The 24508-nt window shown below is 42.0% G+C and overlaps 1 protein-coding gene across 1 annotated transcript in view; it reads right to left on the bottom strand.

Annotated features, from left to right (window-relative positions):
* Msn (moesin) overlaps window positions 1–24508 on the bottom strand; it is a 68523-nt gene that overhangs the window by 9363 nt on the left and 34652 nt on the right. Inside the window, exons 2-7 of the mRNA XM_005401573.2 lie at window positions 17087–17170; window positions 6686–6781; window positions 5267–5541; window positions 3536–3619; window positions 2648–2794; window positions 1368–1464 (exon numbers count right to left, since the gene is read on the bottom strand). Coding sequence (XP_005401630.1) covers window positions 1368–1464; window positions 2648–2794; window positions 3536–3619; window positions 5267–5541; window positions 6686–6781; window positions 17087–17170 — 783 coding nt within the window. The remainder of the gene's footprint in view (window positions 1–1367; window positions 1465–2647; window positions 2795–3535; window positions 3620–5266; window positions 5542–6685; window positions 6782–17086; window positions 17171–24508) is intronic.

The following is a 24508-nucleotide window of genomic DNA, read 5'->3' as shown; positions in this document are numbered from 1 at the left end:
TGTCCTTGACTCAGACCTTCAAATCCTTTTTAGAACAAGGCAGGCTATAAATACACTCATAAATACATCTCCTATATATTGATTGTTTGGGTCATCGTTTGTTAAATAAGTCCTTTATCTCAGCTGGCTTTGTTACTTACCTTTTTCTGATGAAAGTTGAGCACAGCAGCAATAAAAAACACACAAGAAAATCCAGTGAGTTTGAGTTAGTTACTATAAATACCACTGGACCAAGATCACCAGCTGACGGGTTAACCAATACCTCTTCTGTCAAAGCCAAACTGCTATCATTTCATATAGCTTGGGGTATAATGGAAGAAAAGCAAGCTCTTAAAGTCAAATGACCTAGGCATAAATCACAGTTGTACTGCTTTTAGCTATGTGATCGTAGGCAAATCACTCCATCCCTCTGAACATGAATTTCATCAATTTCATGGGTATACGCACATAATCAAGTTGTTGAGCATTTAAGAAGACAACACATATAAAGTACCTAGTAGAGGAAGTTCAGACATCTTTGGGCTGGAGAAGAAGATTAAGCCCTCATGAAATGGGTCAGGCTCAACGAGGCCATTGACCCTTGCTGGACACAAGGTACACCAGAGGACTAGACCCTCATGTGAGTTTCTGTCTTAAACTTAACTACCACTTTTCTAGTCTTGTTAGCCACAGGCAACTAAGTAGGTAAGAAGAGTGGTGAACATATTAAAGGAAGATCTGGACCCACTGCATTTTCTTGCACTTAGGTTGCACTGGAAGGAAATCTGAGAAGGCACCCATAAAGTTATACCAAAAAGCCAATTTTGAAGATAACCTTTGGATTTGGACTTCTTCTGGCTCTGTCCTTTTACCAGAATTAAAGATAAAAAATATGTGAATATAATCTACCTTCTAGGGCTGAGGAGCTAAGAAAAATGAGATATATTCTGTTTCCACTACAGAGTCTCACAGTAGCAGAAGACAATGGTTAAGAAGAAGCATTCAGGACTGCCTGCGGCTCTCCTTTACTGAGAGTGAGGGAGGGAAGGAATCAGGGAGAGAGAGACAGAGACAGAGACAGAGAGACAGAGAGAGATACAGGGACAGAGAGACAGAGACAAAGAAACAGACACAGGGATATGAGGATGCCATTGAGACACAGACAGCAAAATAGCACCAGGTATAGGATGATTCCTAGCCATTTCTCAGCACTGATATTTCCTTCCATGTCAACCTACATTTATACCTCCTGTACACGTGGGTATGCACATGTGTACACATAGACAAATTCAGAAAAAGAAAAGACAAATACAATGACATGATCAGGTTTAGGATAATACAGGCCTTGGTGAGTACCTGTCATTATCAAAGGGAAGTCAGTCACTCACCGGAGATTTTTTGTCAATAGGCTTGATGACAAATTTCTTGTCATTGAAAGAGATGTTCCTGATTTCACTCCAGGGGAAGCCAATCTTGGGAGTCAGTCTGTAGCAGTGGAAACCAATAGCATCAAGACAAGGGGAAGATAAGAAAGGCATAGAAGGCTAATGCTTTGCCTTCATCTCTCTCCTGCCCAAAGTGAGGAGGTAGGCCCATTACCAGCGTCATCACATGCCACCAGATCATTTGCCAGCATTTATCTTGGGTCAACGACCTCCTGATACCACCATCAACATATTATTATTTGCTCCAATCTCTGAGGTTTTTTCCACTTTGGTTGAGGCATGGGTCTTGGAAAAGTCCTTAAGGGCATCCCTAGCCCTATTTTAGAGAGACTCTTCCAAGGTTATAAAAATTAGGGAGAAGATAAATAATGAATTCCAAGGTTCAGAAGTTATACGGAACAATAATCTATTCATCTCCATCCTCACCAAGAGTAGAGCAAGGCGGTGGGTAGGGGATATGCAGGTAAGATGAGGCCACACAAGAGAATTATAGGGCAAAAGGCACTTAATCATCACATGGGACTTGGTCCTATGTACAAATCCTGACAAGGTAGATTCCAGGCCAGCACTGTCTTTAAAAAATTATACATGTTAATAATATTAATATAATATACAATGATATTCATACTACATATAATAAGTGTCACATTCTAAGTTCTGTAGTAGTCACATGAACATGAATAAAAAAGAAACAGGTGGAGTTAATTACAATACAGTTAATTAACTCAATATACCCCAAATACTATGACTTAAATATATGAATCAGTACTTTAAAAAATACTGAGGCATTTTACATTGTATTTTTCACATTATGTCTTCAAAGTCTAATATGCACTTTGTTTATATATAGTATGTCTCCATTCAGAGTAGCCACAGTCTAAGAGTTCACCAACCACATGTGGCTCATGGACAACACAGTGGACAGTGCAAGTCTAGGCAACACAGGATTTACAGGTTGAGGGAGGTTGTACAATTATCTGGGCCTGTGGGCTGGCGATGTAGTTCAGTGGCACAAGCGCCTGCTTGGCAAGTGCAAGGTCCTGAGTTCAATTTCTGGTACAAAAAAAAATAATATATATATATACAATTATCTGAGCCCATCTAAGTTAGGTAGAAAAAAAAACTAAGGTGAGACAGAAGAAGCACAATCCTGCTCCAAGATGAGGGGTGAGCCCTAGGTATGAGAGTGACCCAAATAAACTTAACAGAAGTCTGAGTTATACCTGTCATTCTGCTCATAGATGTTAAGACCTAGGGCATCTACCCCTAGCCACAGCTCTGAGCCTTTCTTGTTCTTGATGCTGAAGTAGTTCACACCATACATCTCCAGGTCTTGAGCAATCTTTAGATATTCCAGGACAGCATCCTCTCTAAAAGACATAGGGTAAAGAAGCAGGTGTCACAGAGGGGAGGCTATGAATCAGGCTCAGGGAGATAGAAAAGTTTACTTGCTTTGTGTTTTTGACAAGGATCTTGCTATCAGAAATGGGAAAAGAGGTGGAAGGTACGCAGATGATAGAACAGAGCACACATGATTTTTCTCAAGCAAAATTTGCTGAAAGGAACCTAAGGTCTGAGGTACTTAAGGGGAATAAAGGTGTGCTGATCCTTGCTGAACTCTGCCATATCAGCTGCCATGGACACTATTTTCTTCATGTCATTCTTTGCAACAGCCTCTTATACGTTCCTAGCAGAACTTAGGCAGTGGGTGATGAAAGCACAATATCTGTTCCTCAGCTAGACTATCCTAAATGCTTTCTAATGTTTAAAGATCTCCTTTCCCATTTCATTTTTGGGAGGAGCCATCTGGTAGCTCTGATGCTCTTTGGGGATCCCAAAGTTTCCTCCACTTTTTATGGTCAAAATTAGACTAGCAGTTGTCATATTCACCAACACACACTCGCGTGCGCGCGCGCACACACACACACACACACACACACAGTCTTATATTGGCTCTGGTTTGCTTTCTGTCTTTCTTTAAGTGCCAGCATTATCCTTGTCTTTCCTCCAACATCCATTAATGTCCCCAGTCATCTGCTTGTTCTCCACAGAACCCACTCTTACTCTCTCTGTAAGGATAGTGGGGCCCACAGCTGCCGGAATGGGCTTACCTGAGCATGCCCCGGTGTTCTTCATGCCAGACTTGAATCCGTTCCTCCCACTGATCCTTGTTGAGTTTGTGTTGCTCCAGGACTCTGAAAAGACAAGGCATAGTGTTTAGTTTGCAGTGCAAAACCCATGTGCAGGAGGGAAAAATTAGACTAGCAGTTGTCATATTTATCAACACACACACACACACACACACACACACACACACACACACACACCCCGAGTCTTACATTGACTCTGGTTTGCTTTTGATTTTGATTCCTGGAAGGCAACTCAGTTCTTTAAAGAAATTGATCCAAATTTAGAGTCAGTCTATCAAGGTCATACAGAAAGTAGACTAAAATCACAGCAGAAGATATTAAATTAGAAATAAGTAATTTCCTAAGGGATAGGAGTGCTGTAAGCTATAGAGTACTAAGAAAAGCAATGGGACCACCTTCCTGTGTTGCTTTAACCAGAAAATTCAATAATATCCTGTGGTCTCCAAGTAGAACAGTGATTTATAAGGAATATGTGCTGACTTGAGGGGCAAAAAGTCAGGATGGGCCTCACAGACATAGGTATATCCTTTCCTGGATTTTCTTTTTTGGTACCAGGGATTGAACTCAGGACCTTGCACTTGCCAGGCAGGCGCTTATGCCACTGAGCTATATCCCCAGCCCCCTTCCCGGATTTTCTTCAGACCAATAGTTTGTAAGAATATTGCTCAGGAATGAGAGGAAAGCTTTTGGCTACAGAACAGAGAACTAAGCCCTACTGTCTTTGAAAGAAACAATGGGTGTAAACACTCAGGACTACTAGATTATAAAAGAGGCTTGCTTTAAACATGCCACTTCTGATACTATGATAACTCATAAAGTGTCCCAGGGCCCAACTAGTATCTCTAACTCCTTCTGATGGATTGTACATATGCCACAGATATCCCAGAATGAGATCCCAGAGTGAGATTTCATTTTTTTTCCTAATCCAAAAGTCTGTGGAGGGCCAGGGATATAGTTTAGTGGCACAGTGCCTGCCTGGCAAGTACAAGGTCCGGAAATCGATTCCTGGTACAAAAAAAGAAAAAGGCAAAAGTCTATGGAAATGACAATCAAATGCAATAGAAAAACACCACAGTTTAAAAAAATAAGAAATTAAGCGTTTTGGCATAGCTCAGCCTCAAAAGAGCTGTGCGAGATGGGGCAAGTCACGGCAAGTACCTCTACACTTCCATTTCTAAATAAGGATTATGCCGGCCTCATTATATGTGTTGTGGTGCTACAACAAAAAACAATGAGTGTTTGAGAGCTTTCAACTTTGAAGTTTACCAAAGGAGAAATCACTATATACTGGTTACCAATATTAAAAGACTGAGCTTTGTGGCTTTTATATGTCTCTCTCTCCCCTGGGAACTTCTGAAATTCATGGTCTAAATCAGTGAAAGGGATTGAGAAAATGGAACTAAGGAAAATGAATCTACCTCCATTTCTGTGTAAGGACCTATCTGCAGGGTAATGAAGTTCTGTAATTAAGTAGAGAGACGGGAAAAATAAAAGGCTTCTTATTTTGAGAGACAGAGAAACAACAGGGCATGATGATACATGCAAACATGTCACTCTAAGAGCACAATACAGGCTTCAGGCAGACCCAAGTGAGAAGGAACAGACCCAGCAGCCCCTGTCGAACAGGTATTAGTCATCGTTGAGTTGCAGTTCCCTTTGGCAAAGCCAATGGAGACCAGGGTGCCACCTTACCTCTGGGGCAGCAACTTGTCTCCAGCCAGGTAGCCAGACTTATGCACCTCCTTGTTGAAGTCACCATACTTGGACTGGACAGCATAAGAGGCCAGGAGCACAGCAGTTTCAGGTGGGCAGTAAATGTCATCATTGAGAATACCTTCCTTCACTTGCAGAAAGAACAGGCGCTGGGTGATATCCTGGATTAATTCTTCAGATACATCTTCAGGGTAGAACTTGGCCCGGAACTTAAAAAGCAAGGGGCTTTCCTTTCGCACATCCTGTGCAGTCACCTGGGAGCAACAAGGGGTTCACAACCTTTAAACAACAGGATTACATGGTCGGGGAGTGACTATAAGTGGAGGAGAAGACACTGAAAGGTCATCAGTTTGAGTAATCTTACAAAGCTAGGTGGAAATCTTGCTGATAATTCACAAAAGAGACATTAATTTCATTGGAAATCCTTCCTAGTCCCATGTCCATAATCACCTCCTGTTGACCTTGAGGATGAAAAACCCTCAAGTAACCAATATCTGACAATATATCCAACTGGCCTCAAATTTTAACAGTACAGGTAAGAAAGCTCTTCTTTCAAGGATCCTCTAAGTCCATAAAATAGCAAAGACAAGACTAGAAACTATGACTGAGGCCTGGGAATTGGCTAGGCAAAAACACAAACTAGATCATCTCTTAGTGGAGCTTTGTTTTTGTTTCTTAGAGACAGGGTCTTACTATGTAGTCTAAGTCACCCTTAAACTACCTATGTAGCCCAGGTATTGGCCTCAAGTTCATAATCCTCCTCCCCCAGCTCCCTGAATGCTAGAACTACAGGCATGTACCATGATGCCTGACCATACTAGATCATCTTTTAAAGCATGAAATTGGCTCCTAATGACTTTGTAGCTGTCTAGCAAAAGTCTCAACTCCTTGAGAAAACAAGACACTACCAGCAGAAAGTGGGGCACCCACCTCCTAGAGACATTCAGGGAAACAAGCCACAGTGCGGTACGGAGACCGCTAAGTACCAAGTAAACCAGTTTGAGAATACTAACATGAAGGACTGCCAGGTCCCTGCAGAGACGCTAATTGGGGCAGAAAGCTTGATTGGATTCAAATCATCCCGGTTGTAATCTAATTGAGGTGGAAAATCAAGAAAGAGCGAACCATCTGTACTGCCATGGTCAGGCAGTAGTGGACCAGTGAAAGAAAGGTACTATAAGACTAAGATCTTTGCATTTTTCTCCAGTACAAAAAAAAAAGTCTGAGGTTCTTTTTTAACAGATTCTTCTGCCATTATTCTGATCCAGATGGTCAACAGACCACCCAGTGATACACATAGCCCTAGGTAATCCAGGTTTGCTAGCTAGCACATGTTATCCCCTAAACAAGTTCTGATGGAGGAAGGTATTCAAACTTGACAGAGGAGTAAACAGTTACCTTCTTATTGAGTTTCAGCCAAGTGGAGAAACCCTTGGTGTCCTGGTACTGCAGACCAAAGAACCAAACTTCCCTCAGGCCAATAGTTTTCACCACCTGGAAGAGAAAACAGAAATCATAACTGGTTGAATATCTACCCTGTGCCAGGCAGAAGACATAAAAGTGGAGTCAACCTCACCTCTGCCCTTAAAAGGTTAAGATGCTCACATTAGAAAAGAAAAATACATTTGGACAGCAGTCAAGAACCAATGTCAGCACCTCTACACAAAGTACTATTGCTGAGGAAAGGAAATGATCTATTATTTATTAGCATCTAACACACCAAGAACCTGACGTCAATTACCTTCTTAATTTTCATAAAAGTGCTATGACATATATCAATTAGGCCCATTTCACAGATAATAAAATTGTAGAGAATTGAAATCATTTGCCCGAGGTTCCAGTAATGAGTGGCGGAGTCAGGATTCAAACCAGTCTGTTTAACTCCAGATCCATTCATGTTCACTTCCCCCTTCCCTCTGTTACATCACGCAGCTGTCTACACCCAGAACAGGTTAAAAACTGAAGGCAGAGATTGTTGGGGTAACTCTTGCCTTTTATATTTCTGGGTTACTCCCATATACAGTCCTTTATCTTTTCTTGTGTTTACCCATTTATTATAAAGGGTATTACAAAGGATACAAATGAACAATCAGATGGAAGAAATGCAAAAGGTGAGTGACGGGAGGAGTAAAAAGCTTCTATGTCCTCCAGCACATCATCCTCTGTTTCTCCACATGGGTTCATCTATCCAGAAGTTCCCCAAACCCCATCCTTTGGTTTACTATGAAGGACTTATCATGTGAGTGTGAGTGACTGCATCACTGGCCGGAAGTATCATCAACTCAACCTTCAGACTCTGTTGTTCCTTGTTTTTAGCAACTAGGAAAAACGTCTGCGACTTAAAGATTGATTCCCATTTATACTATCCCAAGAAAGTATGTTTGGAGATATATATAATCCTGAAGCTCTGCTGTCCCTAGGTTTTGCAATACTTTTTTCCAGTCCTACAAAGAGCCTAGTCATGATTACCCTCACATAGGTTGAAGATGAAAACAAGGCAGATACCTCACCATAATAGTCTTGGCTAAGCAGTGGTCAAAAAAGAGAAGCCTGCCAGGAAAAGACAGATGGAGACTGTTCTCCAGTTTCTGTCATTAGCATGTTAATAATGGTCTGGCTGTCAGCTCAACTCCTGCATGCCCACCACCAGAGATGGCGGCAGGCAAGCTGAGCCACATCCTAATGAGTTCAGCCTGACATTAAGCAGTCTTCTTTATCTTTTCTTTGGGTGGGGGTGGAAATAAGGGTTTAGAGCGCAGTGAGTAATGAGTCTAAGAGATAGAGACAGAAGCAAGGAAGACATTGCTATTAATTAGCTCACAAGAAAAATAACCTCATTTCCCATCTACCTCTTGCTGACTTGAGTAATTAGAAATATATTTTAGAAAGGTCAATGTGCGGGAGATGATGAAGAAAGAACAAAAGGCTTTCAAGCCAAGTATGGCAGCACACGCCTGTAATCCCAGCACTTGGTAGGCTGAGGCAGGAGGTTTTGTGGAGAGTTCAAGGCCAGCCTGGATTGCATAGTGAGTTCAAGGCTACCCTGAATTACATAGCGAGATCCTGTCTCAATAAAAGGCTTTCAGGATTCAAAGGCAGGTGAGTCCCTTGCTCTAAGTCAATGGGCAACAGAAGCTGTCAGCAAGTTTTAGATGAAGAAATGTGAATATTTATGTTGAAAAGCGATACTAGCTTTTTGAGAAAATGGAGGGGACCAGATGGATAGATTTTCCATAATGTGTTCCTATGCACCAATAATGAACTCACAAGAAATTAGAAAAACAATACTATTAATAAAAGCATCAAGAAAAATTAAGCTGGGGATATAGCTCAGCGGCACAAGCACCTGTCTGGCAAGCACAAGGTCCTGAGTTTGATTCCTGGTACAAAAAAGAAAAAAGAAAAATTAAATACTTAGGAATTTACCCAACCAAGAAAGTAAAAATCGTCTAAAATGAAAACTATAGTACTTTGAAAAATGAAACCAAAGAGGACATTAAAAAATGGAAACATATGCTGTTCCTGGATGGACAGAACCAACACTGTCAAAATGGTCAAACTTCCAGAATTGATATACAGATTTAACATAATCCCAAACAAAATACCAACAGTATTCCTCACAGAACTAGGGAAAACAATCCTAAAACTGATATGGAACCAGGAAGTGCCTCAGAATAGCAAAAACAATCTTGGGCAACAACAGCAAACCAACACACATCACAATCCCAAACTTCAGGTTCTATTACAGAGCTACAGTTATAGAAAACAGCATGGAATTGGCACAAAGAGAGATACACAGATCCATGGAATGGAACAGAGGATGCAGAAACAACCTCAAGTACATTCAGTCATCCAACCTTTGACAAAGGGGCCAAAAACATGCTGGAGGAAAGATAGCCTCTTTAATAAATGATGCTGGGAAAAATGAAACTGGATCAAAGATCTGGATATAAGAATAGAATGTACAGAATGAAAAAAACTTTGCTAGCTATTCTTCAGACAGAGGACTAATGTTTAGAATATATAAAGAACTCAAAAAAATTAGACCCCCCCCCAAATAAAAGACTCAATTTTTTTAAAAGGGCAATTCAAATGAATAGAGATTTCTTAGAAGACGAAGTCTAAATGGCCAATAAACACACAAAAAAGTGTTCAACATCCCAGGCCATTAGAGAAATGCAAATTGAAAGAACACTGAGATTCCATCTTATCCAGAAAGAATGGCTATCATCAGTAAGTTACATACTGGTAATTACTAATGCTGGAGAGGCTACAGGGAGAAAGGAACCCTTCTACATTGATGGTGGGAATGTAAACTAGTACAACCACTATGAACATCAGTGTGGAGATTAGTAAAACTAGAAATTCCATTTGACTCAGCTATTCCTCATCTAGGTATCTTCCCAAAAGAGTTGAAGAGGGGGCTGGGGATTTAGCTCAGCGGCACAGTACCTGCCTGGCAAGCGCAAGATCATGAGTTCAATTCCTGGTATAGGAAGAAAAACAAAAACAAAAAACCAAACCAAAAGAGTTGAAGAGATCATATTACAGTGATAGACCCATACCCATATTTATAGCAGCATAATTCATAATAGCTAAATCTTGAAAGTGGACTATAATGTCCATCAACAGATTAATAGATAAAGAAAATAGGGTAGTTATAAATAATGGAGTAGTACTGTGCCATAAAAAGGACAAATCTGAGTCATATGTAGGAAAATGGATATATCTTGAGACAATAATGTTAATTAAAATAAATCAGACACATAAGCATTATCACAGTTTCTTTTATATGAGAACCTAAAATATAAATAAGACCAAAATAGAAGATAGATAGTACAAAATATGAAGATAGATCTTTTGCAAAAGAGAAGGGGACCCAGAGATGATGGGATGGAAGAGGGTAGGGAGAAGGAGATGAAAAGAAAATCAAAATGTTAGGTACATGTATCAACTCCTCACAAGGAATATAACAATTACATAATGCAAACATATACTAATAAAACAATAAAATAATAAAAAGTTGTTTAACCATGTTCCCCCTGGCTTGGGCCACTTGTCGTACATGTACGACATGGGAAGGTGATGCATGTCCCACAGGTGGTTCAAGCCAGGGGGAACACAACAAGTTCATATCAGAGCTCTCTGGTAGTGAGACATAAAAAATATGGCACTGTCTTGAATGGGTTAAAAGTATTTTTTATCCTAAACCTAAGATTCGGCCCAACTAACATATTCTACCAATTTTCCACAGGGCTGCAAAAGAATAAGTGTACTGATGCAATTGGTGGGAAGAAGCAAGCTCCAGGGAACAATTTAGCCCCAGGTGAGAGACATTCATTGCAGATCCTGAAGATAGGATGGACTTTCAGAACTAAGATACTAGGTCACCGGGGAATGGAACAAAGTGGGAACAGAACCGCAAGAGGAACAAGTTGCCGTTACCGGAAGCAATGGGTCAGTTGTAGTTTCAAGTCAGTTTATACAACAAGAGCAGAAGAAAAGAGTGCTGGCTTCAATTGCAAACTGCACACATCCTATGTGACTGAGTCATAAATGCTTCCTGATTTCATGGCTCCTTCATCTGAATTCCCAGGGCAATGTGCATCTACTTACTAAGAACAATTGATATTGGAAAACCTGCTACGCAGCAGTCACTTTACTTATTTCAGAATTAAATCACAAAATCTCTAAGATTTTAGTGTGATTACCATTTTACTGAGGAAAGTCTCAAGAGGCTAAATAAACCACCCAAGGTCACAAAGCAAATAGCAGGATAAAATTTGAACCAGGACTGACTCCAAATCCTGTGTTGTACATACCACATCATGCAACCAAAGCCTCAGGGTTTTCATTCTCTGTGGAGAGAGTTGCGTGTGCTTATGTACACCTCCATAAAGAACTCCCAAGATTCTATGGGCAGAGATGGTGTTTGTTAGGTCTAGGGATTCTCCTTGAGACACCGTAGACCCTCAGTCAATATTGAATGAGTCAATGACTTGACGAAGGAATGGGATGTGCAGAGATTTCACCTTTCTCCGAAGACTCCAAGAATTTGAGGGGGAGAAGTGATTACAGATAAACTATAGTAGCTAGAGCTGGAGCCCGGCAGAGGGTTCCTAAAAATGGAACTCACTGTTGTAATACTACCCTCTAGTGGCACCTAGGTAATTTAAGATCAAGCCCTTTGAAGAAGCTCAGCCTGTATATGTTAAGTGAAAGAGTATCTGTAGCAAGACGTGCACTCTCTTCCCTGGCCGCGAAAACACTCACAAGGAACAGGTAAATGGGAGGAAGAATAGGCCCCATTTCCCTTTCCCACCAGGACATGAATCTCCTCATACTATAGCTTCCCACTGTTGACAGCTGTCTATCACTGGCTCTGGTGCAAAGAAGGATGCTTCCTCCCAAGTCCACTTCCTCTCTCATCATCAGCCAGATGACTGTTGGATTCCAGGATGGTCCTGGAGCTTTTTTCAATTCTTTTCAAGGAGTACGGCTCCTTCCTCTCAGGTCCTGGCTCCACCAGTTGGACCTCCAGGAAGGATGGGTCTCAACTGCCTCACAGAACAAACTTCCTCCCTTATGCCTCATCAAGTTAGAGAGAAGGAAGCGCTCACACTCTTCAACTACCTATAAACACAGACCTCTGTGGATTTCTGTCCTGATCTGTCTTGGCTTCTAGAGGGCCAAATGGTCAATTCCTTGTTTTGAGCTGAAGTCTTTTTCCCGGTAGTTTTCAACCTATGAGGTCCCAGCTCTGCCCCCTCTGACTCCTCTGTCCTATGACAGCATCTCAGAGGTCTGAAGACAGAAAAGCCATCTTTTCTGAGTCTTCTCCAAGTTAAGAAAAGCCACATTCAGTGGCTTAAGCCCTAAGCAGTGCAGTGGGGAATGGGGGAAGCACAGTTGCTCAATAAGTTTCTGTGTTGTATCAGTGTTTACTAATGACATGACCTAGGCTATATTCCATTACCTCTTAGCAGGGCCACTGTGAGGATCAAAACACCCAGCCATATGCATTACCTCACATACTTATTGTTTATGTAGTGAGTACACTTAAAATCTACTCTCAGCAATTCTCAATATAACATACTGTCCTTTACAATAGTCACAATGCTGCATTATAGACCTTTCAAATTTATTACTCTTTTCTGACTGAAAATTTGTATCTTTGACCAACATCATATCCCAGTCCCCACCCTAACAGCCCTAGCCCCCATTAACCACCATTCTACTCTCAGCTCTATGATATCTACACTTGTCAGATTCCACATGAGTAAGGTTATATGCTGTTTGGCTTTCTGTGCCTGGACTATTTCACTTAACATAATGTCCTCAAGGTTTAATCGTATTGTTACAAATGGTACATATGGCTGAGAAAAAATATATATATATACATATTTGACACACTGATTTAATTTCCTTTGGTCATAAACCCAGTAAGCATTATTTAGCCACTCTATAACATGCACATATTTCAAAACACTGCACTGTATATGATAAAAACATACAATTTTTATTTTCTACTTAAAATTAATTTGAAAAAATAAAGCATCGTATCAAGGGTACTCCATAATAGGCAATCAATAAATGATACTTCTCAAGGCATCACTGCTCTTCTAGATGAGAAACCATGAAATGCCTGGTCTCTTCTCTCTCCTTTCCTCAACCATCACGAAATACTCAAGTTTCTCAAGGGCTTTGTTTGAGAAGCAGCAGATTTCCAATCTGGCACACCAATCTGGCTATGATTCCCCACCATCTGGGCTTCTCTAAGAATTACACCCACAGGACACAAACCAAACTAACACTAACAAAGAATTACCAGGTCTTCTGGCTTCTCAAAACTAATAAACTTCTTAATTCAAAGAGTTTACTGTCCTATAAAGCCTTCCTCACCTTCTGAAGCCATTCTCCTCCGATGCTAATATGGACAAAGCCCTCAGCGTTGAAGACAGAGGATCGCATCAGTTGGTTTGAGAGGAGGAGTGAGGAGAAGCAGGGCTCTAGGAAGGAGTCTAAATAGAGGCCAAAAGATCCCCAGCCTCTCAGCTGGCCCATAAAATCCACTCTGACTGATACTCTCCTCTCTGTGGTCTCTGCCCAGAATGATACTGCTATTTGAAACAAAGGCAACAGTCTGTGTAGTACAAGGACACCTCCCTTTTGTCTCAGACAGTAGACTACCCAAGAAGAGATGTCCCCCTAGTACAGTTAGAAACAATGGAGCTGAGGAAGTCACTTCCTCCATTCATTTAATTTTAAGCAGTACCCCAGGGCTATTCTTCCTCCCATTGTCCTAAGAGAGAAAGAAACTCATATCACAATAAGTCAGGAGATCTCTGATGCTCTAGGTGACAGCACATGTGCCCTGGATCTCTAGTGGTCCCTTCACCTTCACCACAGTCAAACCTTATTAAGGGCTCATACATACGTACTACATATCATGCACTACTCTAGATCAGAGTGAATTCTGGGACAAGCACACGTATTGAGAGCCCCCGAGATAACTCAACATCCTGTCAATCACACCTAGAGGTTCAGGGTAGGCTCCTGGGCTGAGGTGCACTACGAGTGCACTTTAAACTCCGAGAGCCGGGGCTGGGGATTTAGCTCAGCGGCAAAGCACCTGCCTGGCAAGCGCAAGGTCGTGAGTTCAGTTCCCGGTACCGGAGAAAAACCAAAAAAACAAAACAAAACAAAAAAAAATAAACTCCGAGAGCCTCATTTATCAGGGGTTGCTGTGCCCTGTGATCTGTGTGCCGTGCTTCTGGCATTCTGTCACTCTGGCAACATTATTTCTGTCCCTGCTATATCTTTCGTCAGCACAGACTTGCCCTGAGCACAACGTTCTTCGCTCCTCAATAAATGTAGCCATTTCTCACTTGCCATTTGGATTGTACACTTGCAATTCTTTGCCCGTCATACAAAACAGCCTGAAATTTATCTGCTACCTTCATCATGTAGTAACACCTATCAGCTGCCTTCCTTCCTGTCCCCTGAGTATACCAACAGCTGATCATACTAAAATGAGGCATTCTCCTTCTTTTTACAGAAAAAGGTTGTCTGAAACCCAAATAGTAGGAAGAGAGATGGGAGAAAAGCATATACAGAATATACAAATGTCAGAAATAAATGTTTGAGGGATAACCAGATTTGAAAGATAATTAGACACTGCGATAGGAAAATTAAGGCCTAAAGAGGGGAAAGGTTTGAGTAAAGTATCACAGAGTGTTCACAACACAGCCAGTCCTAGAGCCCAAGATTTATTTCTATTCAGTGCCCTTTTGACTTCTAGTGTCCCTTTAAAAGCTCCTCAATATAAAGTTTGCATGTAAACACAATGTAAAATCTTAATATAATCAAAACACAGTTATTTCAGACTAGTGCTATAATCACTTGCAAGCTAGGTATCAGCACATCACTTTAATTACAGTAAATGTGTGTGTTTAAAAGTTCCTCAGACTGGCCAGGCCCAGGGGTGCACATTTGTGATCCAAGCGCTCCGGGCTGGCTGAGGCAGGAGGATCACAAGTTAAGCCCAGCCGTAACAACTTTGTATCTTAGTCACATCTTGTCTCAAAAATTTTTTTTTAATTTCCTCATGCTACTTTGTATTTTCACAAATTAAATATCAATGATTATCCAGCACCATTTAAAACAAAAACATAAAACAAATTCCAGAGAAGAAGTGAGCTCCAGCAAAATACAAAGTTATATATTCTGAGGCTCATCAAGCCTATTTCCAACTGCCAGCTAGGAATGAAACAAGAATCATCACTATTCTTTTCCCTATTTGTATTTTCTTTTTGTCTTTCTTGTCTATTTATAATGCATCTTTTTGGATTTTATTCAACCTCACATGCCACTATAACTAGTCTTCAGGTAGTGAGAGAATTATAAATAATACTGTATACTCTTTCATAAGTTCACAGAAAGCCTTTGAGGTAGGTGTTAATTTTTTTTTCTTTTTTTAAAATATGAGGATAACAACCCAGTGAAGTTAAAGAACTTTTTTCCCCCCAGGTCTAATGAAAATATTGTTCTCCAGTGGTAAAGTGGGGTCAGTACTAGTCCTTCCACTCAGAGTTTTGTCACAGTACCAGCACACAGTACCTCTCAGACAAGCTAAAGTTAACTTTGCTCTATAGTAGCCAGACAACAATTTTCCCACCAGATACAATATTGGTGACTAAGATCCAAGCTATTCTTAAGACTTGTAGACAGTCTTCCTTCCTCTTACATAAAGACCTGAATGAAAAACAGTTCCCTCTCCCATCTCCATCTTCCCTTGTCTTTCCTCTCACCCAATGGAATATTCATAGAAACAGAATTATTCCATTAAGTCCAACCTACTTCTTCTTTCTTCTTACCACTCCCTGCCCATGGAGAAGTTCTCTACAGTACAGTAGGCACAGGGAAGCAAGAGGACCTTAAAAATCCATAAAGATGATAAGTATCAGGGCCAGGGATATAGCTCAGTGGCATAAGTGCTTGCCTGGCAAGTCTGAGGTCATGAGTTTGATTGCCGGTATCAAAAAAAAAAAAAAGATGATAAGTATCCCCAACCTTCTGAACAACAAATCAAATCTCCACTCAACCAGAGGCTGATTGGGATATGGGATAATGGCCCATGTGATGAGGTCTCAGCCTCTGAAAATGGGAGCCCCATTTTTGATCCTGGGAGTTTGGCCACAGATGAAATATGCCCTTTGCTCCTAGGGAGTCTTTGAATGCCAAAAGATCCTGTAGCCTTCGTCTGGTTAGTATATTATTATTAGCACATCCCTTCTGAAAATGACAAAATTTTCATAGTGAAGAGACACCTCTTGAGTTAGAGATGGAAAGGACCATTCTATCTATAGGAAGCAAGCAATTACCTCTATGGCATGCCTGCAGGAGATAAAGTACCCCCGTACTACATTCATCACCCCTAGTATTGTCCTAAGTCCTGACCTTCCTTTAGAAGAAATGTATATAGTTTCCTTCTACTGTGAAGCAGAAAGAGAAAGAGAGGGAAGGAAGGAAGGAAGGAAGGGAGGGAGGGAGGGAGACAGGGATGGAGGAAGGAAGATGGGAGGGAGGAAGGGGGAGAGCAGGAGAGGGGAGGGGAGGAAAGGAGAGGCAGAAGTGACAGAAGCTTTATAATACACTAGCAAGAATCTCAGCCACGCATCAGCTGAGTGTAATTAGATTATTTAACTTCTAACTTTTATGTTAAAATGGAGAAGAGCTCACTTACATCTTTCAGCGTTGAAAAGAAGGCTCTGTGTGCTCCTGTCTTTACAGCATCTGGTATGCAATTGTTATGGCTTGTGTCTATATTCCCCAACCCCAAAGCCTCATGTGGTCATAGGTGGGGCTCTTCAGAGGTGGCTGGACCTAGGTGTGATGAGGTCTCAGCCTCTGAAAACTGCCTAGGAGTCAACCAACTATGGGCTGAAACCTCTACAAACCATGAGTCAAATAAACCTTTCCTCCTTTAACTTTGGGTATTTGGTATTTTATCTCAGCAACAAGAAAAATGTAACTAAGACAGCAATCATATTCCCTTTCTGTCTTCTCTTTTGTTCAGAACCCATTACAGGATTAATTAAGGCCACAAGGGTGCAGGCTACCAAATTTAAACTTTGTCTCCTTTCCTCTTACGGCCAGAGTCAGCCTTTGTTTTGACCTACCTTGCTGACTAAGTAGGAAAAGAGATTTTCTGACAAGAAGTAGAAGTTTGGTTGGCATTGTGGTAGGAGCTACTGAGAGAAGGGAAGCTGGTTAAGGAGCAAAGATTCCCTCCCTTACCTGATCAAACAGCTGCTTGCCAGTGGTGTTGGGCTGGATAGCAAACTCCAGCTCTGCATCCATGGTGGTCACACGCACACTGATCTAGGGTGAGATCAAAGGAGATAGGTTAGTCATATAACTCTGTGCTTGGCAGAGGCTGGAGCAGGTGTTCAACTACTGAGGAAGGAAGTAGGATGCAAAGAACGTGAGCAACTTAGATAGCGGTGGAATGAAAGGGTGAGCTACTGACACAAACAAGCCATAACCCAGTCCTTGCTCTCAATCAGCTCACTGAAGACAAAAGACACAGCCGCAGAGCAATGCTTGCCAAGGGGCAAACAAGAATGCAAATCAGCCTACTAACCAAGAATAAGAAAATATTAACTATACTTCTTCCACAAAGTCTTCCCCACTTATTTCAGCCAATTCCAGCCCATAGCATACTCTTCTTATCTCTTCTCTACAACTTGGATTATCTATAGCACTGGTAGAAAACTGCAGAGACAAGAGAAGGATAAAAAATACTGTACATGGTTCTAAGCCTAGCACTATAACTGGCTCAGAAGACAATCTTAGGTAACTCTTATTTCTTTCCTGGGCCTTAGTTTCTCTCATCTGTGAAAGGGCAGAAATGAAGTGAGACAGTTGATTAAACTTGGTGCTCTCCAAGTACTATTTCAGTGCTGACATCCATGGTTTTATATACTGCCTTGCATTGTTAACACTTCCCACCACTTCTGTCTCGATGGTCTCCCTAGGCATGAGAGAGGAAGGGAGCCTTAGGAGAGATGGGTATGAGCAACATAGAGGTGTTATCAAAGTCAAGTCAATAGAGAAACAAAGGGACAAGGGGAGAGCTAGGTCAAAACAACAGGTAGCCACACACATGACTGCACAGGCACAAGAAAATGTAGCCATCGATTTTACAAATAGATTCCCTAACCTAACTTAATGATAGCTGAAATTTCATTATTAGAGACTTGTTCCTTTGGCTGAAAACCTGTAGTGATGGCAGTGTAGCGACAATAGCAAGCAGCAACTTTCATGTATCCAGACTTACTACTCACTAGACACTTCATATGTGATATGCATTTAATACTATCAATCACCCTGTGAAGGAGAACGTATTTTCTAGGATGCTAACGTACTCCTTACAACACTACTGAGGGAAAGAGTAATGACGGAAGTCAAAGATGGGAATCTCCATTCAGTGAGTAAGACATTATTCAGTTCAGTCTTTGAACTTCTGGGCCATTCCTGACACCGGGATTAGGTAGCAGAGAAGGGAGGGCCAGACAGCCATTGTGCCAGCTACTTAATTCTGATGAAGACCAGGCCCAGCCCAGAGAACAACTCCGTAAATAAATCTCACCAGGGATCCAGGGAGGAAATCTATTTCAGGATTGACAATGGGACAGGAAAGGCCCTGAAGGCAGGAATAAGTAAGGCAAGTGCCCTGTGGGAGTAAGGCAAGTTAGCCACCCTGACGTGGTGCTACCCTGGTTTTCTTGCCAATCCAGTGACTCTTATAGAAAGGCCTCTCGGGGCTGGGGATTTAGCTCAGCGGCAAAGCACCTGCCTGGCAAGTACAAGGTCGTGAGTTCAGTTCCCGGTACCGGAGAAAAAACAAAAATAAATAAATAAATAAATAGAAAGGCCTCTCATGAAGTAAAGGGAATGGAGCCCAGGGGGCTGGAATCTGGGGGGCATCATTACATATACAATTTCAATTTACCCTTTAGCTGGACCGGGGATGACCTCAAAACACCAATGACTGAGGGGACAGGACAGAATAAAATAGAGACAGTGGATTTTCTAGTACATTGCACTTCATTCGCATCGCAAGGTTTGTGTCTAATTTTGAATTACCTCTCTAGTACCAAGGCTTGGTGGGTACTCACAAAATCTTGGCTATATGAATAGCTGTCTAATGAGGAAATATAAGAAATAGATATAGAATAGTATGCACATAGAGAGATGAAGGCATTTTGCATCTTGACTCTTTTATGCATAGACCCCCCTTGGCAGTGTGATGAAGCTCAGGGACCCCTTCTCAAAATATTTGTAAGTGTAGGAAATACGAAGAGAGCAATGACATTGAAACAAGATACCAAAATTTAAAAATGTGTTCATATTATATTAAGTGATTAACTATCACTGGATCTTACTTATTATTACTTCTATAATTTTAAATTTATATTAGATATAAATTATATTTGAGAAATCTACAATAACTACATTATGACAAAAATATCTTAGATTTTCATTGGTGACAAACTTACAGGCACCGCCACTACTGTTGCGTTTATTTTTTTGGCCTGCATTCATACCTGAAAAAGAAGCTAAATTATAACTTAGAAGCTAGTGAAAACAAGCACAGTTGTCCCTCAGTGTCAATGTGGGATTGGTCCCAGGAATCCTGCATATACAGTACCAAACTCTACTGATGGTCAAATCTCTTAGATAAAATGGTGTAGTATTTGAACGTAATCTATACACATTCTTCTGTGTACTTTAAATTATCTCTCAATGAGTTTTAATACCTAATAACACTAGGTAAGTAGCTGCTATACTATATTACTAAGGGAATAATGACAAGAAAAAGTCTGTACATTTCCAGTGCAGATGTAGTTTTTCTAGCATACTTCTGACCCACAGTTGGTTAAATCCACATATGTAGAACCCAAATATACAGAAATCCAACTGTATATAATTTTTCCATCCAAGTTCATAGATTCTTTCTATTTTAAATTCTATCCACAGAGCTCATACAGGTCCACCAGTTTCATGATAAAGAGCCTTCTACAAACTTATTTCAATTCACCCAGTATTAACAGAATACAATATTTAAGGAACCATGGTTGGAGAAAAGCTGTAGCACCATTCCCTGACCACAAGATCCTCACTGAGTCACGGGAACTATAATGTACAAGGGAGACCCTGAGAAATGCCATAGCAGAAGAGCAGAAAAACTTCCTGTGGAAATTAGGAATCACAATTATAAGTGGTAGTTGCACTGGTCTCTAATGACAAGATAGATTTTGAAAAAAGGAAACTGAAAGTAACGGGAAGAGTACTCAGATGTCCCAGGTAGAGAAAAACAAAGTATGTGACGGCCTAGGCCCTAGGAGGAGGCAGGGTGAAGGTGGCCAGTTCAGAAGTATACAAGCCTACTCCTGAGAGCATAATGCCTTCAGAGTGAAGGGGAAACGGAGAGGTTGGGAAGGCAAGTGGAGGGTCTTGAAGGCTGCACTAGCGAGCTGGATCTAACTCCTTTGCGCAGAGGCCAGCAGAGATTCTGAGTGGAAGTGCGAGCAGCAGCAAAACTGGGCTCTTCGGAAAAAAAGAAAAATTATTGGAGAAGAACTGAGAAAGAGAGTGCAACTTCAGTAAAACATTCCACAACCTAGGAGCTCTGTTTAATTCATACTATTAGAAAGAATTTAAGGAAGTAAGCCAGCAGCATTTTTTGCAGATCATGTCAGTTGAAGCTCATGTCTGTCTAGTATCTTCTGGGCACTGACCAAGGGTGGGGCCCAGTGCTCGCCCATAGTAGGGATGCAAATATTTGTTAAGGAAATGTTTCTTAAATAAATTACTTGGTAAAAAGGGGCCTACTCTGAGTCAGGAATAAGCATGGCAGAGAAGCTAGTGCTGGCTATGCTTCCTCCTGCAAAGCGACAGCATCAACCTGGGATAAAGACTCGTAAAACCTAGAGGGGTCCAGCTCAAACACAACTGAAACTTGTTTCTCCTGAATTCCTACTCAGGGCTTCTGTCACTCTGCTGTGGCTGTGGCTGCTTCTCTGAGGACAGCAGCCTAAGGTTTCCTGAGTCCTACTGTGCAGACAGAACAGGTATTTAAAAATTAGGGAAACCACACACACACACACACACACACACACACACACAAAGGCAACTTCCATACTTGCCATCACTTAACTCAAAAGAAAATGTGAGTCATAAGGACAAGTCCATGGGTCTGTGTCCCCCTGTTTTTAATGTGTATCAGAAGTGTGTATGAGGGTAACGGTGGTAATAACAACTGGGACCCAAAGATGATGCGTAGGGTCGGAGACCTGATCAAAAGGCTGCTTGCTCTTAGAAGAATCTGGGATCCAAGTTGTACAAGATGAGCTACAGGCCCGGGTCCACTCTCACCAAGGGCCCACTGGACACTCACGCTTCTGGGCCTGGCCTGGCCTCTGCTCTCTAACTACTGAGAAGGCAGTAGTCTCATTTGGGAAATAAAAATCCTGAAAATGAAGCCTCCAAACTGAGCAGAAACTTCTCAGGCAGCTCCTTAGCTTGGAAAGAGCCGAGGGGCTGATCTGGGCAGGGGAGCATTTCAAGATGCAGTCCCCACCAGAGAACCGCTTATATAACAAATCCCTGCCTTAGCTGAGCTTGAGGATTTAGACTCAGCCTGAGAGGAAAGACTATGTCATGCAGGGTTTAAGGAACAGCAAAGAAATGTCTGGATGGGCATGGGGGCAGCTGTCATCTTTTCACACACATGAGACCACGAACTCTAGTCCAAAAACATAGACACTTCTCACACCAAGCTCTTCTCTGAGCATTAACAAACCTACTTTGGTGATATACCAAGCAAATCCTTCAAAAAACTGGGATCTCCCTCACATCTTCATCAGGCTCGCCAGGGCACAAATATAGTCAGGCTAGATGCTACCCCTCTATGCCTTAGCAGCAACAGTTGGGGCACTTTGTTTTATGGGCCCGGTCTGCTTCGTATAAGGGTCCCTTTCCCTAGAGCCAGGAGCCCTCATGTGAGTGTAGCCAAGCCACAGCAGAGGAGCGTGGAATTGGTTTGCTCTCACTTGCCCCATGTCACTGAACTATAAGAGGTTTTCTTTCTGTAAAAAAAAAAGCTGGGGAGCAGCAGAAGAAAAAGTAGTGAGAAGTCAAATAACCACAGTTAACTTTGCCTAAAGCACGTACAGTACCTCCAAGCCAGAGGGGATGGGCATTACTAGTCCCACTTCATAGATAAAAAAAATGAAATACACAGCGGTGGTGACAGAAGAATGGGAAGGAACACTTACTGCATGCCAACTATGCACCAGCCCGTCACCCACAGTCTCACTTAATATCACTGAAGTCACATTTACTCAGCCAGCAAGTGGCGGAGGCGGATCTACTGGACATTCCTGAAGCTCCTTTCACAATTCCACCCACCTCGCTAGTCATGCAGATTTCACTGCTGTCTTCAGACACTGCCCTGGCAGCTATTTTGGCCAAAACCCAAATACTTTGTCATAGGAAGCCTGGGTACAACTGGGAAGCACTTCTTGGAAGGCCCCCTTGCCTCTATAGGGCAAAACTTGTGAGTCAGTTCAGTTAAGAATGACCTCACCTCCCACCTGCCATCTTCCCATTCTCCCCAAGTGCCCACTCCCGCAGACGTTCAGTGGAACTACTAGAAGAATTATAATTGGGGGATGGGAGCGAAAGAAAGGACAAGTTTTATCAGGGCAATCCTAGCACTTCAGTCCCTTCTCTGGCCAGACAGTAGTCACCACGGTGTCATCCAAACCACCTTCAGCAGTCTGGAGATCAATTATTTACACTCCAGCACCCACCACTTCCAGCTGCTAGGACTGGTACCATGGCCAGTTAGACCAGGGCCTACTTTGTCTGACTTCTTGAAATGACAGCACACTTCGAGCAGCTATCTTCCAAAAGGGGAAAAACAAGGGTTGCTTTGACTCTCTAGCCTACAAGCCATTGTCTCCCCCGCCACCTCCACTACCACCACCATGAACTCATTTACTTCCCAAGAACTCAGATTCTTCCTTGTTGACTTGGAAGTGGTAGCTGGTATAGTTATCTTCTCTGACCTCTTCCTGCCTATTTCCAGGCCTTTATCAGAGTCAGCAAGACCCACTGAAGGTTAACCTTTCCTATCCCTGTGTGTTTTCTCAGTAGTTTCTAGAAAGGAGAACCCCTCCCAACCCCACCTACACCCGTACTTTAATGGACCAGCATTAGTTCTTCCACCACTGCAACTGCTTCGGAGGGTATGACAGCCACATGTCTGCTTTCAGAGGCTTTAGCCCAACCCTGCCCTCCAAACAGCATTTCAATGGACAGACAAGAGCATATTGGAGATTGTTACCCTTCCACTTACAGTGCCACGTTTGGGGCACTACTACCTCTTAACAATGAAAATATAACTACCTTATCACTGTGAGAGGAGCAGTGCTCAGGGCAATGGCCATTCATCTTCTTTACAGTTCCACATTATTTCAATCTATTCATCCTAGAATCTAATCTAGTTTCTCCCTTCTGAAATTCTTATACTTGTTCTCCAAGACAATAAACAATCCGAAACTGTCAGATCAGAAATGGACCTCAGAGATCACGACTCAAACCCAGCAATACACAACTAGGGAAACTGAGGTCCAGAGATAGGAACATACTGTCCCAGGGCCACACAGCTCCTAGGAAGTAAGAGATCAGGGATGAAAAATGTGCTTGTTTATCAATAACCTACTTAATAAGCCATAGTACCACCCTGGCTCTTAGAAAACAGAGGAAACAGATACTTCATACATACCACCGTGGCTATAAACAAACTATATGGAGGAGGATAGACCAGCTTGCTTCCATAAAAAACTCCAAGCGGAAACTGCTTGGAAACCTAGCTTTCAACAAAGGGAAGGCCTTTCAGCCTGAGATATTTACCACCACCCATTGTCAGGAGAGTGACTGACTATTTATTTATTTAGGTACTAGAGATTAAACTCCCCAGCCTTTTTTTTTTTGTTTTGGGACAAAGCCTTGCTAAGTCACTAAATCTCTTATAATAATAGGGAAAAAAAAAGCAACAATTTGAGGAACAGATCTGCTTCCAGGCAGCCAAAAACAATAGGTTCTTTCAATTTCCATAAAACTTCGAAGGTACCGAAATAAAAAGGAAAAGGCCCGGTGTTAATGAAGTAAGTTTTCAAATGGACGAAGCTGCTCTCTGTGGCCACACCCAGCTGGCTTCACTCTCTGCTTGACCCAGCTTCCTGCCTGCAAGTTTCACAGGAAGTATTTGTAGACTGGAGACACAAACCATTTTTGGCTGCCTGTAAGATGCCAGATATGCGTGGAGCGCCAGAAGAGGGCTCTGCTCTCTCTGTTCAGGAACACAGCCCAGCAACCTCCAGCGCCGCAGCTCTGAAGCACTGTGGAGCTGATCTATGCCCTACCTTGAGTTCCTTCGATTGCTCATGGGACTTAGGCCCTGCCAGTTTCCTGGGTCTTAAAACCACTGAAGCCAGAATCAGCCAACTACGCAGGGACAGGAGGGTTCCAGGCCTAGTTAAAAAGCTCTGCTTTTGCCAAGTGTGGTGTTACACACATGTAATCCAAGCTCAGGAGGCTGAGGTAAGATCACAAGAATGAAGACAGCCTGGGAAACTTGGCAAGACC

This window comes from Chinchilla lanigera, unplaced genomic scaffold, assembly GCF_000276665.1.
Source record: "Chinchilla lanigera isolate Chin_1 unplaced genomic scaffold, ChiLan1.0 scaffold00074, whole genome shotgun sequence".
In the NCBI taxonomy this organism is placed as follows: domain Eukaryota; kingdom Metazoa; phylum Chordata; class Mammalia; order Rodentia; family Chinchillidae; genus Chinchilla; species Chinchilla lanigera.
Note: the sequence above shows the minus strand (reverse complement) of the source record. Positions and strands in the feature narration are given on the sequence as shown.